Here is a 20,169-nt window from a genome sequence, read left to right as displayed (position 1 = left end):
TTTCACTTCAAATAAAAAAAAATAAATAAATAGGAATTCAGTTAGATATTACTGTACAACGAAACAATGAAATATTTCCTTTAGTGTGTAACATTTCAGCACTTCCAATTAGAAATCTACAAAGACACAAGTCTATGATTGACACACATGTTTGATGTTTCACTGAGACAAACGGAATGACAACGTATGAAAAAAAAAATGAAAGTACGTTGTATGTTATATCTGATATTTGTAAAACTATCACCCATCAACTCTCCCGAGCCGCCCTTCCTCACCCTACAGCAGTACCTTTACAACTGTCCAGGGGGTGTTTCATAAAAGCTGCTCGCAAAGTTACGAACGACCTATGCGAGTGACTGGTGATCAGTTTTTGTGTTGAATTATGGAAATTCTGATAAGTATAGCACATCAGAACTGATCACCAGTCGCTCGTAAGTTGTTCGTAACTTTACGAACAGCTTTATGAAACAGGGCCCAGGACAACAAAATAAGCCCTCCATACTGACATATCGCTATAGCCCATTACCAGGTATACATGTACATTTGTCGTTCCTCCCATCCCAATTGGTTCCCAAGTCTAGGCATCCCTCACGCACGCACAGACGCAGACATTAGACACAGACACATACACAGACAGACACACAGACACACAGACACTTATACTCATTGTACACACTCAACGCAACACAATTCCGCCAGCCCTCCAACGGGTCAGGCAAATAAGCAATCAACATTTTACGACAGTTTAAAAGAAAATGGAAGGAATGAAAGTGAAAAAGTTTGGGTATATAAAGTCAGTTTATTCACAAATTTTGTCATAATTGCAAGCAATGAACGTATAACCGTTCAACTGCACACCCTCCCCCCCCCCCCCCCACATTCCCCAACACTTATTTCATTATTTCCCTGTCACTATTACTACTCGCTGGCAACTCTCTGTCATTGGTATTTATTACTAGAGGTGACCACTTCATCACTAGTGAGCTTGTGGATTTGATTAGTTTGGTGTGTGTTTGTCTATAGTTGTAGGTGGAATCATAATTCACAGTTGAGTGGTATTTCCGATTTTCAAGTCAATATGACTTATTAAAGAGTATTTTCCCAACCACTGTTGACAGCCCATGTATGCGGCAATTTCTTCACAATACAGTTTCCGGTGTTTTCGAGTACTCTCAGTGGTTTCAGCTCAGTTACGTTTGTTATATCGTCCATTATCATCCGAACATTTGCTGCTGTTCCCACATTGTGTTACGTAACCCTACCCCCCCCCCATAAAAAAAAAAAATTGCTTCTCCAGTCAGCAAGAGGATGAATCAGCGTCATCCTCTTCTCCCTCGTGTAGCTGGAGATTATAAAGCTTCGTGATGACCTCTTCCAATCTAGGCCTTTGGTTCCACTCAGCACCACAGATCTCCGTCCCGTAACAGAGTAAATCATATTGCGCCATTTCCCGCCCGATGACCATCAGTAGCTTTCCCAGTGCGTAGACGTCCGTGGACGTCGAACACGGCATCCCTTCCAACACACACTCTGGGGCGATGTGGCCACAATCTCCGGTACTTTCATACTCCTCGGTGAGCTCATCGTCCACTGGTACCTCAAAAGGAGAGCTCGTATCGCTGGAGATTCCGAAGTCAATTAATTTTCCTCTCCAAATGTCTCCTTGTTTAGTGACCAATACATTGTCCTCTTTGAGATCGTTGTACAAGTAGCCCCGGTCGTGCATGGCTTGGAGTCCCTCTGCTATGTCAATGATGACGTCAAACCAATCGGTTCTTGAGAGTTGTGGTTCTTCGGTATTGAGGCAGTCGGCTATGGTGTAGCTCCGACACTCTGCCTCGCTTCCAAAGAATTCCATGGCGAGGGCTGTCTGACCGTCTGCCATCTTGAAGGAGCCATAAAAGGCGGGAAACCAAGGTAAGCCGCTGAGTGCGCTGTGAATTCGAACCTCGTCTGGGCAGAAGACGGAGAGATGCCAGCCGACCTTCAGGGCCACGGGTCTCTTGGTGTTGGCATGGCGACAGAGGAAGACCGTGGCTACAGCTCCGCATCCGAGTTCGATGCGGTCTGTCGTTTCGTCCCAGGCGGTGATGTCGGCCATGCTAGATACCACCATGATATCAGAGGCGAGTCCCTCGCATCCAGGAGACAGCTCAGACAATTCCTCTCTGGAGAAAATTGCAAAATAATGGAAAAATGATTACTGTTATGCAGAATTCGCAATGTTGAACGTAGATGTATGTTCAGGAGAAATTCTCAAACATTGATGACAAAACACGCGTATCATATTGATACATCTCATCCGAGACGACCATGTCACTTATAAAGAAGTTTGACATTGATAATTATTATTGACACAGTGACTGTCAAAAGTCTACTTATACTGAAGGAATTGGATATCAGGTACATCACTATTATTAACCCATCATCAATAGTCATATTTTTTTCATTTTCACATATATGAAATCTTCATGTCAATAAACAGTTTTCATGTGACAGGAAAGGTTACATGTCTCATGAAACTCACTCCTCGAGGCTGTTCCCCCCTGCCCCAAGGAATGGAGGAGTCTGGGATAATAGGATCTCGTTGGACTCTGTCGGAGCATCTCCCACAATCCTCTGCGGCAAGTTCTTGGGCGTGGCTTCTTCTTCTGTGACCTTCGTCACCTTTGGAATGGCGCCGTGGGCCAGACGCTGCAACCCCTTGGATGTTTGGAGCGGGATGTTAATCGGGAGAGACACGGTTGCAGTGCTGTCCCCATCGGAGTGGGTAGATAGTCTGCGAGACAATGGACGTACTTTGTGTTAACATGACAATTGCGACAAGTTTATTCATTATTATAATACTTGCTAATCTTTTGTGTTTTCTTTCTCTAATGTTCTCATTACATCCCGTTTTCCTTGATCATTATAACCATCATCAAAATTATATTTGCTGAAAATCGCATCATCATTGTCGCACATCAGTTTGTTAGAGAAGAGCTGAAGAAGGTAAATTCAATTTTATTCATATCAAGAATGCTGATAGCGACTGCTACTCTGGTATTTGATATGCGCTTAGCTCGTCAGTATAATCTATTATCAAAAGGAGGATACATAATCCGATATGTACAAAGGCCTATATTACCACATCGCCAAACATCATCAGCAGACTCACTCAATCTCCTCCTGTGACACGGACTGAACTTTGGTCCGTTGATGAATCTCAATGACGTCAGTTTGGATGGCAACAGATGACGTCATCGGAGATGGTTTCTGGAGATGAATCTGGCAAGCAATAAGAATGGCGAGATATTGTTACTAAATTTCAATAAAATTCCTTCTCGTGATTTATTTCTGATTGATTTAAAACACAAAATCTATTATAGAGAAGACTTGATCTGAATGAATAGTCGGGGATAAAAAAAAAGAATATAACAAAACTTACGTCATCACACTCAAAAAAAAAAATCACAGCATGCCTTTCTATAGAACTTTGATTATGTCGTCAAAGGAATAAGGATGTAAAGGGGAAAGTGCAGTAAATGTGCTGTATTTATTTTTGTACTGAAAGATAATCTGTGATGAATTGCATTGGCACAGACTATTTGAGCAGGCATTGTCGAGTATGACTTCAAGATGTGTTTACTTTCTTTAACCGTTAGATTGGCAACAGCAAAATAACTCATTCTCACTTGAAGAGCTTCTTCCGCTCGTCGGCTCTTCTCTCGCTCCTGTCTAAGAGCCTCTTGGAGGTCAGTGACCTCTGCCCTGTTCTCCAGCCATTTAGACATCATGTCGGCCAGAGGAACATTGTCACCTTCAGAAGGTGCTACGCCCACAAAAGCCGCCAGATCCTATTGGAAAGAAACGAAAAGGAGTAGATTCAACAGCATAATACCAAATCAATCTTTTTTATCCACTGCAAATGACTAACGATTCAAAAACATTTGATAGGCGAAAAATCACTAGTCTGCCTGAAACTGGTCAACCGTGAAAGCTTGAATTCACTGACACTGCATAATGTATTAGTTGATGCAATAGTGTTGATGTCATGTCAGCTAAATCAAAACAGGTGAATCTCGCAACGAGCAAAAAGCTTCAACACATCCTTTGAAATTAACCTACTACAGGTAGTGATTAAAAAGCATAGAAGACACTGCGCAAAATTGGCACCTGCATGTCTTTCGTGTTCGATCTGTTCTTCTCCATCTCTGTCTGCAGAGAAAGTTCTTGTTGAGAAACTTTTTCCTGAGTCTCAGTCCATTTCTCCTTGATGGAAGCTACGAGTGTAGACTCATTGCCCGGAGTTTGGTCTACACCGCAGAATTTAGCCAGATCCTGCCGATTTAAAAATGTATTTCCACCACAGATGTTGAAAAATAGATTAAAGGGGACAAAGAGAGTAGAGAACAGTCATTATAAACATGTAAATATAGAAAGAGATAGAAATAAGAAGAGATGTTATACTGACATAGAAAAAGAGAGAAAAACATTTGGGTGAATGCACAAAGATATGAAATATTTTGACCGAAAACGAAGACATGAAGACATATTTTGTATGAGAAGCTAGATTTATCAGAACATTCTCCTGGTTTATCATATATTTTATAAAACTTGTAATCAAAGATATTCTGCTAGCCTTCACTTGTGTTGACGCTGAAGTTTCCTTTATCATAACAGTGATGTTATCTCTATAATATCTTTTATACGACTACATCACTTGGTAAATATCATTATGACAATGAAGAGCTGAACGATGATAACGACTGATCCATGTATAATGTCTAGCGATATCATTTAGCAAGCTGCTCGTACCTGCAGATTCTCCTCGGTTTTTGCAGACTTCACCCTTTCTCGAAGGAGTGCCGTCTCTAGGTCATTCACCTTTGTCTGGATCTGGGTCCACGTGGTCCTGATGGCTCCAAAGAGGGTGGAGCCAATGGTGGACCCAGCCACGCCCATCATGTCAACGACACGCTGCAAGATGGTATCAGGGAAAATGTGTGGAAACGTTAAAACTAAATGCTCCAAGCACATGATCGGTTGCTACATTACAAGTATCAATCAATTAGTTTGGTAACAGGATGACTTCCACACCTTGGCAGAGAATTTAATAATGGAAAAGATGTATTGATTGTAGATCGAATGAATTACGAACAAACTTGTAGCTGATCGAATAAATTGAATGTTGCATATAAGACATGAAACTTTGATAACAGTTAGACTTATAATGATTCATATCTAACTCTTCAAATTTTTTTCCATTTGAAGCGTCTTTTTCGTACTCCTCACTTCCTTAATTCAGCCATCCTTTCATCCATTCATCCCTCCATATATCGATTCATCCCTCCATCCCTCTTTTCTAACATCCTTGCCTACCTTCAGTATCCCCTCGGCTTCGTTGGCTTTATGGCTCTCTCCAGCCAGTCTCTCTTGGAGGTCGATGACCTCTGCTTCTTTTTCGTTCCATCTCACCTTGAGATGGTCTAGAATGTTTGAGTCATTGTCAGATGACGTCACATTCATTTGGGTGGCGACCTCCTATAAATAGGGAAAAGCAAATAAACACTTTGAATAGTATGAGGAGCATCCTTATTTTGAACATGGCTTTGATTTTCAAATTCTAAGGAATGAACTCTTTCATTTGTCAGAAAATGTCGATGAAATAACTAAATCGAGAAAGAAGAAATGTATACTATGTTAAATCAAATAAGGTAATCATACGCATTCTACCAAGAATCGATGTTCCTGGATCCTACGCGATCGAGTTTGAACAGATATAAGCTGAAGATTATAACTCCTTCTTGCAAACTTACAGGCGACGTGATCATATCTATATAAACAGTTTTGTCGTGTTTCCACTTTTAAATCGATGGAAATCATTCTGTAATACCCACCTGGATGTTGGCATTTCTGCTGTCCAGAGCTATTGACAACTTGTCGGCATGTTCTCTTGCCGCACGCCATGAATTGGTCAAACCCGCAAAGATGTCGTCTGGTGAGTTTGCCGCTCCAGCAATGTCGAGCCCGACATCGCTGGCAAGGATCTGAATAAATCAGGAAAATGCAAAAACAAAAAAGATGAAATTCAAACTATAAATTAGTAATATAATTTGCATATTATATAGCTCATTATAATATAGAAGATTCTCTATGTACTTTACATAACTTCTGTCTCATACATAAAAAAGATACAGTTTCGAGGATTTTAGAATTGCTAATAGTGTTTGTCTCAGCCCTAAGTTTGCCTGGCAAACCCATTCCTCCAAAATAGGTGTTGAAACAACAAAAGGACAATCTTAATTTGAACAAGTGGATGAAATGTGTACCAAGCATCATTTTCGACAGGACAGCAAAACAAAATAGGTCTGATTCGCATAGACAGTAGATTGTTTTAGGCAGACCAGACGAGATGGTAAAATAGTGAGCACAATCCCACAGTTACTATAAGAGAAGTATATACATACCATCAGTTTACCCAGGAGATTGTCGTATTTCGTTCCCACAATGCAGCACGCTTCCTGCTGCAGCAGCCATGCTGCTTCCATCCGGGAAAAGACCATATCAGCCGTCTCACACACCCGGTGCTCCCCCATTCGTTGAGCAAACGCCTGCAGCAAAGCAGCGACGTAGACGACGATGGTGACGATTGCGTATTGATGGTAGTAATTATGAAGATGACAGTGATTATAATCATAAAGATTGTGTAGTAATGATAATGGCAGTGATAATTGTTTTATCACTACCAATGGTAATTAGATAATGGTAATTCTGAACATCAGCAATATCAGCAAAACTTAGATATCAGTGTTTTTTATGTGGTAAGTGATTCACATGAAGAAAGTCAAGCTAAGCAGATGATGCTCGCGCATTTTCCCTTATCTTTGATAATGGTTCTTACAGGGGCGGCGCAGCCGTGGGGGCCGTGGGGGCTCGGGCCCCCACACTTTTTGTGCACGATACAAAGGAATACATAAGGTGTCATCACTTTGGGCCCCCACACTTTTTTCAACCCGGAAGTACGTAAGAGCCACTACAATGGGAGGGGAAAGAATGAGCTGAGGACCCTTTTTTTTTTTTTTTTGCTTGTCAGCTGAAGAAACCCGGAAATGAACGGGGACGGGGAGAGATGAGCTGAGGACCTTTTTTTTTTTTTTTTTTTTTGCTTGTTAGCTCATGAAACCCGGAAGTGGGCCCCCACACTTTTGAAAACAGTGCGCCGGCCCTGCTTAAATCTATAATATTAATTCTGACATTTATCTTCATATATACCATATGTACCAGTACATATGGTATAATTAATCTAAATAACAAGTGACTGTCTAGAATCTGTGTTACCCGCCTGCCATCTTAGAATTTGCAAGCTTCCTTGTTCTTGCTTTTTTAATCTGAGTGTTTACCTTTCTCCTTGTACCTTCTATCTCCCTCTCACCAAGATGATGTTGTTGCGTTGTTATTTGAATTTATTTGGCGTTTATCATTCCCCTAAGAATATTTACACCATGTTGAATATTTACCATTAGCCTGTGCTCCAGTCGTCTGATGTAATTTCTCTGCTCAATACTGTGAAGAAGTAAATTGCCAGAGAGTGCGCAGGTAGGTGCCAAATCTACCTCGGCGCTCCGAACCGCGAACGGTTGCATCATCTGATGATAAAAACAAAACAACAACAAATAAACAAGGCGAAAAAGAGCATGCAATATACATGATGTTAGAGAGCGAGGATATAATTGCAATTGCGGAATGAACTGTAACTCTTGTATTTTCTGTATCTACGTACTTACTTACTGTCTCTGGAGTTCACTATGAATTGTTCGATAATTTGATTACCGACCTCAAGAAATAGGATATATTTTGTTTCATAGTATAACATTATGGATCTTTGACATACTTTATTCTGATTGAGTTGGCTTGTACAGAGAAATAAAATAAACAATAATAAGATAAAGTTAAAAACAAGATCGACTTACCTGGCCCCTAGCCTCGTGGATGATATCCTGGCTCAAGAGCCGGTTGGTGGAACTATTCTTCAGCATCGCTCCAGCGATACGGAAGAGTTCAGACATCCTACAAATTTAGAGAGAGAGAGGAAACTTCAAATTAATTGAATAGAAAAAATGATCAGCGCTTTTAAACTGATCGTAGATTTAGATTTAATTCGTTGCACGTTGCTTTTTTTTAAGCTAATAAGCAAGAAAAGCATATTATAACCCAAATGAATCAAAGACAAAGATGCTGAACAAAGATGATCACATCGTGTCTCAAAAGAATTTGATATGAAGTGCGTTTACCACTTTGCAATTAGACTTTCAATTACCTATACACTGTGATTTCAAACAAGACGACATAAAGTTTGACATAGCTATCATGATGCATAGATCTAGCAATAATGCTTTACATCAAGCCTCTCAACAGAAATTCCCTATTTCAGATATATACTAATAACACAGATCTAGTAGTTTATCATCTGAATCTCTTGTGACGTATGAACATGTTTTGAAGACATATTCATAACACAGTAAGTGTCACTGCAATGTTCTAGAAAGAAATGGAAAATATCAAATTAAATCTACTTTCTCAAGCTATGTTACTTCTTCATTAATGCAACTTTACTTACACATGTAAGTGTAGATTCTTTTTTTTTCCTAGGCACAAAATCCATTGTTTGTTTCCAATGCGAGCATGGCGTTTTAATTCTACTGAGCTTAGAAACAAATACACGTCATATTACGGAAGATATTCATCATTGTGGTAGTAACTGAAGGAAATAAAGGAGATAGAAGATTAGCTTTATTTCCTACACGTCATGTTATTAAACAATCTATGAAAAGCAAAACTTACCTCGATAGACTATGAATGTGAAGAAGATTCAATCACAAAACGCCGAAAATTCGGAAAATACAGCGAACGATCACTGAATCACTCCTTGCAGTTGAAAAGCTCAAAAGCAAAGTGCCTGTGTTGACTTGATGCGTTTCCATCCCTACGTAATGTATGCTAATGAGGGCGTCATCAGTGAAACTTTCAGCCAATCCTGTTACTTTTACGTATGCTGTCTCGTAATGCGCTGTGCGTGTAACGCGCGTGGCATTGTTGCGTAAACCGTAAAAAACTGGGACACAGGTGAACATGCCCCGCCTTTGTCATCACTGAAACTTTCAGCCAATCAGGTTACTTTTACGTTCACTGTCTTGTAACGCGCTGTGCGTGCAACGCGCGTGGCATTGTTGCATAGAAAACTGGGACACAGGTGAATATGCCCCGCCTTCGTTATCACTGAAACTTTGAGCCAATCAGGTTACTTGTATGTACGCTGTCTCGTAATGCGGAATGCGTGCAGCGCAGTGGCATTATTGCGTAGCAAATTGGGGCATGCTGTAAGTGAACACTGTCACAACCAAAGAGTATAGAAGCGCATACTCCTATATCAACGGCATGCACCATCAAATCCTTTGGTTCACATGTTCACTACAGTCTGTCAAAACAATATTATCACTTTCATACATTCCAAGTAATTTGAGGGGAAACAATAGTGTAAAGATTAAAACAAAAAGATTGTCAACTTGTGGACAAAAATCATCAACGCGCATATTATCATGGTCATATTTTTATTGTGTGCTTACCATGCTGACAGTTATATTTAACAAGAGAGTTTAGTCTAACTTTGATTAGAAAACACACAGGAAAAGACTAACAAAAAGACAAAAAAAAAAAAACCCCGAAATACCCTCGTACTCAAAGCCAGCAAAGGAACAAGAGGAGATGTATTACAAACGTCATTGCAATAGTGAGTTGCACACAACCTGATACATCTACACTGAAGTCAGATTTTTCCATTTGAAGAAAAAAAAAAGATCATAAATACCACGATTGTATTATTAGCCCCTCATGTTCAAATTCCGCTGTTACGCAATGTGCACTATCATGCAGAAAACACCATTGCCGTTGGAGATTAACAAAACACGAAATGGCTACGTTTATAACTTACCCTTTCCAGAAACTCTTCACCAAGCTGGCATTCGGCAGCAAACTTCACAGAAGGGAGAACCATGTTCTCTCTGGTCTGAGAGTCAAAAGTCGGCTTCTCAATCCAACAGTTTACGAAGACAAACATGTGATTTTTGATCTGTTGAAAACAAACGCATCCATTGTAGTAACACGTCTAATTATCATGATATCATGGTACCAACTGACAATGGGCATATCGCAGCATTATATGGCGCCAACTCTTGAATTCTTTGAAGTATTGACAGAAATGCCATGTAAATCCATGACAAGTTTTCAGGATTATATCTCCGAAGCATTTTAATCTTTCGCTTGACCTCTTGAAACGATTTGCACATTGGACTGATTTTCAAGACAAAATTCTGCTCGTTTTTCAGGGGCCGCGGAACGTTTTTATCGTGGGGGCATAAACCTTATAGGTACACAAGAGTCCAGAATAGTAGTAGATAATGTGAGCGGTATATTCCGCCTCAAAACTCTCCACCTTTTCCCACCTTTGTCTAAATAGTTTTTAAATAAATCATTTAGCAGTTCTAGCCTGTTTACTTATATCAAATTAACTGATATAAATCTTACCTGATATGGTTTGATATCTACACCCTCTGCAATCTTTTCTTTCACCCTTTCCATCAAGACAGTCACTATTTGATCGGCAACATGATCAACATGCCTCCCTCCCTGTTGGAAAAAAAAAGATTTATAAATCTGATCATCCACAGTGGTAATAAATCGTGCATAAGAGTGCAGTGGCGGATCCAGAGGGAGGCGCACCGGGCACGAGCACCCTCTTCATTTTCGGTTAAAACAAAAGAAATGAAAAGAAAAAAAAAGGGCACGTGCGCCCCCCTTAATCTTGCACAGGCGTCTCCCCTTTACGGAATTCCTGGATCCGCCCCTGGAGTGTTTAGCATCAAAGCACTGTTTAGCCTCGTTCAGTGAGACAGAATGTATGTAAACGATGCTTAGCCTACTGCGGAGACTTCTCAAATCCTTTCTGAACATTTTCATCACGCACAATTATGAACATTACCGATCCTATGGACACGCACGATCGAAAGAAATTTAAACAGGTGAAAAAATATTTGTAGGAAATTTGGATTTTGTATGATTCAGATCTTTTTTATGACGTGCAGGGCTGCTCGTACAGAGCTGTTTAACTAAAAGGCTACCCTGCTGAAATAGGACGAAAATGAAAGGATGAATAAATGAATGAATGAATGAAATGAATTAATAAACAAACAAACAAACAAACAAACAAACAAACAAACAAACAAACAAATGTAAACAGATAAATGAATAAATGAGAGGAACTATAACTATGGAATTTATATGTCCTATAATTCAGAACCTTATCACTTTATAACATAACATGGTGCTGACATGATACATCACGATAAAAAAGGGTTTTGTTTTCAATTGTGTTGCTTTTTTCAGTTCAGCTTTTCTATACCAAAATGGGAGCGTGTGCAAAACATAGTTGGCATTTTTTTTTTCAGGATACCTTGGTGGTGGCGATGCTGTTGACGAAGCTGACTTGCTGGAAACCCTTCTCACTCATGCACAGACACACCTCCCAGCGAGGGTTCACCTGTTCGTGGACCACCTTCAGTGGCTGGCTTTCCTCACCCTGGACGCTCTTCACGTAAAAGTCCACGTAGGCCTTGAAGCCTGAGATCTAGGTATAGGTTTGAAAAGCAGTGGGAAGGTATAATCTTCTCATTATCAATCTGATTATGAGTTGTTGTTTTTTTTTTTGTTACTGGCAGACGTATCAAAGGGCATGTAATGGTTACAGCTTTAAGTTCCTATTGCGTTGTGAGAAGACATTTTTTAATTCCCCTGTGTAACAACATGTCTTTGTGGACGCAAAGGAATGAAGACAACATGCAATTCCAACATTAGTCTATTACACTCGCAATAGGGATGTTGTGGGCAACCATCTTGTCCGAGAATTTTGACATTGGGTGGGATTCGCTTTCATTATCTATTGGGTAAAGGCATAGTGGCTGGTATTGACTGTACCACCGTCATGATTGCCACCATCACCTTTCCACAAACATCGACTCGGTTGCTTGAAAGACGAACTGGCGCAGGATTATATACTTTTTTTTTAGTTCACTCATTGACGCGCTTTCACGTGGCATTTTAGAGTTCATTCGAACCATCAGCGGCTTATACTATATTCTGTGACTTTACAGGCAGGCTAATCCAAAATGAGGACCAGTTCCCTCAGCAAAATAAAGACAACTAATTTCAGCCTACATGTACTACTTTTTGGTAGGCCTATATGTGAAGAGTTTTATCGCAAAATGAGCTAACTCTATTCTTGTTAAGTGAGATATTTGTGATTAAAGCTGAAAAAAAAACACACACAGAAAATAGCAAGAAAATACAGGATATTTTTAATCATAACTTCTAGATAGAATATTAATTGTTATGTACAAGTGAGGTATTATACTGGAAATGTTTAATTTTGCTCTATCTGATGCTGGACTTACTTTGAAGTATTTAAGAATGGCGCTTAGATCACTTTGCAATAAAACTTTTCATGTACATGATATATAAAATATTTATAGGCTTACAGGTAGCTCTTTTTCATTCAGAAAGACATTGACGTTGTCAAGACAACCGGCTACGTCATATGCTCGTCGTGACAACAGGGCCACTGTGTCACTATCCAGTTGGGCAATGCTGAACTTTTCCAGATCGGGACTGAACGTGATCTCGAGGAAATCGTCATCGCCGTCGAAGGTTGTCTCACGGATGGTGTCCTTCTTGCTCATGTTGTCTATCCAGCTCTATAAAGATTATGGTTGATGTTGGGAATAAGGAGTGTTAAAATAAAAAAACGGTGTCGAAGGGACTTCAAGTCTTATAAGCATTATTCAGTTTTTGTGGCAACAGCTAGAAATGGTCCCAGCAGCCTGAACTCAGCGACACTTGGCAAATATGACTTTGAAGTTTTAAGGAAGGTGTGATCTCGTTCCCAACTTCCATCTCTTCTAAGTTCCAGCTCTATAGCTTCATAGCCTTGCTGTAAGACTCCAGGTCGCGGGGCGAATATCTATGTAAGACAATTGTGAAAGGAGCCCTTCGGCGTTCAAGTTGACTTTGAATGATCGAGTAAATTTAGTCAAACGGAAAGGTTCAATGAATCGAATATGAAATTAAAAAGTCAGGTAATTTCGAACTTTAGCCGTTTTTACGCAACCGTGACGTGATAGTATCGATTGCGTTTTTTTAAAATAAAGTGAATTAGCTCACGTCTTCATCTCGATCCATGAAAATTATCAACGGCTAAAGTCGCCTAAAGCTGCTGTACCTGTTCAACAGCCCTCCTGTGATACCTGCAAGCTGTGAGTACAGTGAATTTCTTGCTGAAAACGTTGGGGAGTACAGTGTTGCCACTCTCATTTCCGGCACACGTGACATCTGTATATAAACAGTAAACAGCAGAGCGCTGAATCAGAAAACAGTACATCGAACGTGGCGCTTTTTCTGTATACAATCCAGAGAATGATTTTATTTCAAGCTTAATTCGTTCCATTGGACGGATAAGTTACTACACTGAAAGAATCAATTGGTCGCGTAAGTAATTTGTCAAGACGTGTTTAGGGGCGGTTTGACAAATTCCTTCACTCTTGACAAAATGTTTATAACCCATGACAAATGTTTGTCTTCAGTGTACGCATCTGTGAAGTGCATTACGATTCAAAACAGTGTATTGACGGATGAAAATTCCCAATTGACATATTTCTGGGTCATGACGAATCTTAAAATTGTCACAAAAATCAACACTACAAATTCGCATTGTCACAAAATTTCTACAGTACAAGTCTACTCTCGCTCCACGTTAGCATTGGTCTTCGTGGTTCACAATCACAGAAGAAATATCTATTCCAGATTATGTTCATTGTAATTGGATTACTTTCGCGATTATATAATTATCATCTTCCTGCTGTTTTCTCGTTCTTCTCACTACCATTCTGATGATTATCATTATCATAATTTTATCGTCATTACAGGCCTACTATCAGTGTCATTATCGTCATTGTTATTGTTATATTTGTCCTCGGCTTGGTATTATCATCTTTCACAATGATCAGTTCATTGAGTTTGTATTTTGTAGCTGTTTAGTATATGCGCGTATCATATATTAGTATAATAGTATATCACTGAATTACCAACATTACGCGGAGTGTGCGTCACTTCTCTCGCATGTTCGGATTTGGGGATTCCCCTTCCACTGATCCGAACGCTGATGACGCTGTTCTCACTGGATGCAAAGGAAAATTAATGTTGTACATTCACTTCCACACACGGTTACGCATGACAGATCAATCAAGAAGAGGTTTCTTTGATTGAAAAAAGGATTGATTTGGGTTTTTAGAAGACGAGTGATAATCACGATATCAGGACGATACTTCTTTACTCGGTCAAACTTGATCGTTCAAAGTTCCGCACATTTTATCTCAGAAATAAAGTGTTTACTCATTTACTCATTTTTCATTCGATACGATTCGTGACGTTTTACTACAATGATACCTTCATCTATCCAGATAAAAACAAACCCACCGCCAATTATAAGAGTTAAAAAAGAAATGGGAGAACCAACGGAGGTGCAAGACTTACGAATCGATTTTAATCTTGATGCAATTCGTGGAAGGATATTGTCGTTTGTGGTCAGCAGACGCCACTGCAAAATCATGACATAAAGACAAATCATTATTAGGTTTGGCCACGGGGATTGGCCTTGCATTTTCTTCATGCGGCAGAAGCCTCTTGCCAACATTATAACAACAAGTTAGGGAATTATGAGCCTAACAAGTGATAATATATAGGTTCCTGGAAATGAAACGAAAGCAAAAGAGCAAAGAGGTCACTTTGTGTCTTTTAGATGTTCAGAAAGTACAGGGCAGAAATCCTTCTCTGTGTATGTCAAGCTCCTCTTCACAGGCAATTAAAGATGATTAAGCCATAGTGGGAACAAGAATTTCAAAAGAAGTATTTAACCCTCCTGGAAAATCCTGATAATACGTTTATACAATGGAAAGCGATGACCATTTTTTTGTTTGTTTGTTTTACTGTCCATGAAGTCTTATGGTGCTTTCCAGGTACCTTTGAATGCGACAGAGAGAGAGAGAAAAAAAAATGAGACTACAGCAATTGTGACTTACCAAGTACATCATCACAGATCTTGTAAAGTCCCGGAACGAACGAGATTACCCTGTGGACGAGGTTTCTGTTGTCAATCACCCACATGGCCTGTGTTTGATTAAAGGTAGAATCGGTTTGTTATTTCCACCCGAAGGAGAATCAACTTGATTGAAAAAAATACATTGAATGAATTCATTAACCCCATCAAAAACAATAACAATACACACACACAAACAAAGAATAAAACAAAGCAACAACCCAGAAATTATTTGGCAAAATCAAACATAATGAACCGGAAATCATTGAATAAACTACGGTCTTTTGTTAGCATTACAAAAAAAAAAATCAGCCACTGATGAATTTCACATCAGCTCTTTACTGCATCGTGAGCTGTTCACGGCTGCTTTCACTTTTTTTTAATTGATTCTAGCATGCGTGTTTGCGCATGCGTGCTCGTGTTTTGAGTATGCAAAAAAGGCCAGTATTTGTTTTGTCCCTCATGTATATTCCGATTAGGATTTCCACCTGTTTGACTGCCTCGATGGAACCGATGTAGGTGTCAGGACGAAGAAGGATGTGACGGATATTGGCTCTTTTCTCCTCGTCATCGCGGGGGACTTCATCCAGACTCTCCTCGACATCCGACTGTCTGGAACACCAACAAAGGATGTCTGCCTGTGACGTCATACTCCCGATCTGTTGCACATACAGTGTAATTATTTTTGAAGAGTAAATGAGAACTTTTGAGACCAATGTCCCTTATAATCATAGGTCTCTCATAAAGTCAACTGTACAGAGAAGGCCGGTTTTAATGAGCTCGCTTACAACGATCGAGGTATCGCTTTTTACGATTTTCCGTCATTGAGTTTAGCTGGTCCTGCACAGTCCTTTTTAATACGTTTATAAGGAGGTAAATTCGGCGACCTCGTTGACAGGTTTTAAATGTGAATACTTGATAGAACGTTCTATGATATTAGAACATTTTGGTAACTTCCCAATTTTAACCTTGATATAGGTCCTACGGTACCTTTTCAGCTCAAGAAAGTGTTAGCTTATGCGTCATTTCCACTCACAGAAGTATACATGAAATATATGCTACACGAATATACACATGCACGGAAATAACATTTCATCTATTCTATTTCAACACCTTGAACAAGTAGTAAAAAAAAAAATGAACATTACAGGACAACATGTCAATGATATGCAATTAATACAGAGTGTGGAGGAAGAAGCAAAGGCCATTGACCTGTCAAGGCTTCTCCCTTGTAAAAGGTAACAATTATAATTACCAGTAACACCAAGAAGAAATGATACAAAACAGAACAAAATAAACCAGAACAGAATAGAACAAAGCAAAAACTATTACATTATTATACTAGCATCAATAATAATAACATTCGTGTAAGGACCGCGGAACGTTTTGCATGGGTGTTTTATGTGTGTGTATCCGTATGTTATGTGTGTGTGTGTGTGTATTTCAGTTGGGGAGGGGGAGGCGGGTAGTACTGCTCATGATTGGTTTGTCCAGGGTAAATGCTCGTTCCCCCTCTCCCTCTCCCCCTCCCTTGCCGGCCCTACCCCTCTCAAGAAAGAGTCATGGATTTTCTTGTTCTTTGTAACTTTTTTTTCCTTTTTCTTTTTCGTGCCCCATCCCGTTCCGCGGCCCCGGACGCCCAGTATTATCAATGCAACAATATAGAAAGAAAGGGAGAAAAAGAAGAAAGAAAAACGTAACAATTCAAAGAGACATGCATATTTGTTTTTTGCATTGGCGTCATGAAACACACAAACGAGCATGTCTAACCTTTGTATATACATGTATGTAAACTCCAAATGTTTGTGATCTGCTTGAAGATGTTTTATACGTCACTGCCCTAATAAGCTCAATCACATCACTAGGGAGATGGCTTCTCTCCTCCCTGATCACATTCATTCTATGTACTATTGAATGTACATGTATAAGCCTAGGGATACTCTGGACACGAGCCCGCATTGCTATAGGTATAATCACCAACAACACGGTTGCTTTTTCAATGAATGTATTATCAATACTGATATAATAATACCTTACCTGCGACGACCCACTTGAGGCCATAATTCCTCGAGACACTCGGATATCCTAGAAAGGAAATACAGTGGTACTTGCTACAGCACAACACAATGCAGATCAAAAACGCGGCTGCCCATGTACAACGCCATGTCAATATACTACAGTTTATCGCTCGTACAAGCAGACGATACCTTGTCCTGTTCGCGCAATGCAAAGGAAGCGCTTTTGTCGCTTGTCAGTTGCTTGTTGAAACATGCTGGGTAGATCGAGGTATAAGCTCCACCTTCGCCGCGTCATGTACGTGATCTACCGGTATGATTCATATTTCTATCGGGAGACGGGACAGGTTTACGCTCCCACCCCCTCTTCGTGAGGCTCGTATTGTGTTGATACTCGGTAGTTTCACGCATCACGGTTCTGTCATCTATAGGGATAGCTGGTGCAAAATAATTTGGAACCTTGACTGTGCAAGGCGCAATGGAACATACAAAGGTATTTATAACCGTGATTTGCCTCGAGTCTGACTATCCAGAGAATCATTATATGCATGAACTGGAAAGTATAATTGACAGATGGTATAGTTGGGGTTGAAGTGGGGATTCAGGTTTTAAAGACACTCAGTCGTGGCGAGTGGTTTGTGCGGCACGGAGACGAACGCAACACGCTGCCTCTCCCATTCTGTATCAAATGTAGTGACCCCCGAATGAGAATAGCGCTGGCTCAATGCGTCAGCGAAAATACGGTAGGCTACAAGAGAGCTCCCTGTGCTTATCTCCTAACCCAAAATGGCTGTCCCGAGAGCTTCCGAATGGACGCACACTCTCAGTGCGCATGCGCATGAAGAGAGGCCAAAAGAGCCACGCGTCTTCTGGCCTCTCTCCTCCAATCACCGCAGCTCGCGGTGACAATATTTGTGTACGATGCGTACACACACACGCACGCACACACACACACACACACACACGCCGCAGCGTCTTCTGGCCTCTCTCCTCCAATCACCGCAGCTCGCGGTGACAATGTTTGTGTATGATGCGTACACACACACGCACACACACACACTTGTCTCAGTGGTAGCATTGTCCCACACGTTTATGGATATAGCCCCGAGTCTGCCATTGCGCAATTGCACGCACAAACTTCGGTCGTTCGGAGTTTACGTACCATTAGGGATGGCGATCGGCTGCCTTTAACTCTTTGTGAGATAATTAGAAATCACTTATATGAAATATTATTAGAGCATATAATTCTAAGGGGAATTCAAAGTTTATTGATGAAAATTGGTTGTGAAATGGTTGAGATATCTAAAACAATACAAAACAAAGCGGTCCTAACCGATTTTTATCAAACAAACTTTGATTTCCTCCAATAGAACTGCATGCGTCGGCTTTCATATTATACATAAATGATTTCTAATTATCTCACAAAGAATTAAAATCTGGATCCCCATCTCAACCAAAACTATACCATCTTATAAGATGAGTTCCAACTGCCGATCAGATTAACTCGATCAAGCCCGACCAAAGGCAACCTATACTATCTGGTCGGGCTCGGTCGGCAAGGGTCGGCAAGGGTGATCGGGGTACAATACAATTTACAGCCTGTTTTTACGATTATGATAAATAATCAGAATGCCCTTAATCATGATCTACCATAATAATCATGGATATGATATGATCTACCAACTGATATTTGTGTAACTTGCTTTCATAACATTTCATGAGTGAATAAACATGAATCAATGCCATCATTTTGCTTAAACGCCTATTTTCAACTACTCTCCAACTGGTTTGTACATAAAAAGAAATGAAGAAAAGTAATTAGGAACTTTCAACTTCTTTTCGTATTCGATGACTGAGTTAAAGAACGCTATAACTGTAACATGATTAATGTATGTTTAGCACTATATTTACAGCATAAGCGTATTGGAACAGAAGACAAACCTCGTGTTTATACTAGTATTAGATAGCAGGGGCGGATCCAGGGAATTCCGTAAAGGGGGGGGGGCGCAAAAAATATTTCATCTTTTTCTTTTTATTTCTTTTGTTTGGACGCGCCGCTGGATAGGCCTACTTCTTCGAATTGTGTGTTGCTAATCAACATTTTGCATCCTTTGGATCACGAGCATAGTCAGCATACTTGTGTTATATGCCGTATGTGTGGGAAACGCAAAGAGTTTTTTCTCCTCTACTTATACTGGGGAAGAGACTTCATGAAAACAGCGTGAACACGCAAAATGATTTACTAGTACACGTGTATCATCTGTTTTCGCTTCTCACAGCATGATGATTATTTTTGATACACGGAGAGTGTATTGAGCAGACTCTGCGTGTACTGTGTTGTGCAGTGGTTGTGTATAGTGTAGGTGCTGCGACGATCTACTCGCTGATTGGTTGATTGCCCTCCGGTACGAGATTTAAATCTGCCCGCATCGATCGGCACCGCGCTGCGTGTAATTTGTGTTCACTGCATGCATGCACTGGATCAATGGAGACGTACGTTTGTACATCGCGTACGCGTACGTGATATTTACAGTCTTCATATTGCGTGCACGATTCGAGTGGTAGCTGAAATCAGCGGGTTAAATCCCTAAATTATTGGATTTCGCGAGGGTGTTTGTTTATGCTACTGCAGTCATCTTGCATCTGACAAAAATGGCTACTGATGGACCGCTAAAGGTATACATGCATTTGATCTTTATGATATAAACTTGAACGATGAAGTGTTGAGAGTGAATGTTTTCGTTTTCCAGTGCGCAGTGGTCAGTGGTGGTATGGTTCGCTGCGCTGATACCTCAACCGCCCAGAAACTCTGGCGTGCTCTCTCTGCTAGCTCTGTCTCATGATGGCATGCATGCTCGATGCTCTTGCCTTGGCTTGTTCTGTTGTATGATCTGTATGGAAAGCGCTCGCTCATAGTCATACCAAGGAGTTTTTATAAGAGATCCGATGGAGTTCCAACTTCCAACCATGCCA

The 20,169-nt window shown here is 40.3% G+C and overlaps 1 protein-coding gene across 1 annotated transcript in view; it reads right to left on the bottom strand.

Moving 5' to 3' along the window:
* The window catches only part of LOC139714805 (DNA topoisomerase 2-beta-like), a 38,517-nt gene extending 23,268 nt beyond the window's left edge, over positions 1-15,249 (bottom strand). The window contains exons 1-6 of the mRNA XM_071626460.1: positions 15,165-15,249; positions 13,310-13,419; positions 12,570-12,785; positions 11,489-11,662; positions 10,564-10,665; positions 9,971-10,108 (exon numbers count right to left, since the gene is read on the bottom strand). Coding sequence (XP_071482561.1) covers positions 9,971-10,108; positions 10,564-10,665; positions 11,489-11,662; positions 12,570-12,785; positions 13,310-13,419; positions 15,165-15,249 — 825 coding nt within the window. The remainder of the gene's footprint in view (positions 1-9,970; positions 10,109-10,563; positions 10,666-11,488; positions 11,663-12,569; positions 12,786-13,309; positions 13,420-15,164) is intronic.
* Positions 15,250-20,169: the final 4,920 nt, after the last annotated feature.

This window comes from Diadema antillarum, unplaced genomic scaffold (assembly GCF_040938485.1).
Source record: "Diadema antillarum isolate AM-2024a unplaced genomic scaffold, OU_Dant_1.0 seq00002441_RagTag, whole genome shotgun sequence".
NCBI classification, from domain to species: domain Eukaryota; kingdom Metazoa; phylum Echinodermata; class Echinoidea; order Diadematoida; family Diadematidae; genus Diadema; species Diadema antillarum.
Note: the sequence above shows the minus strand (reverse complement) of the source record. Positions and strands in the feature narration are given on the sequence as shown.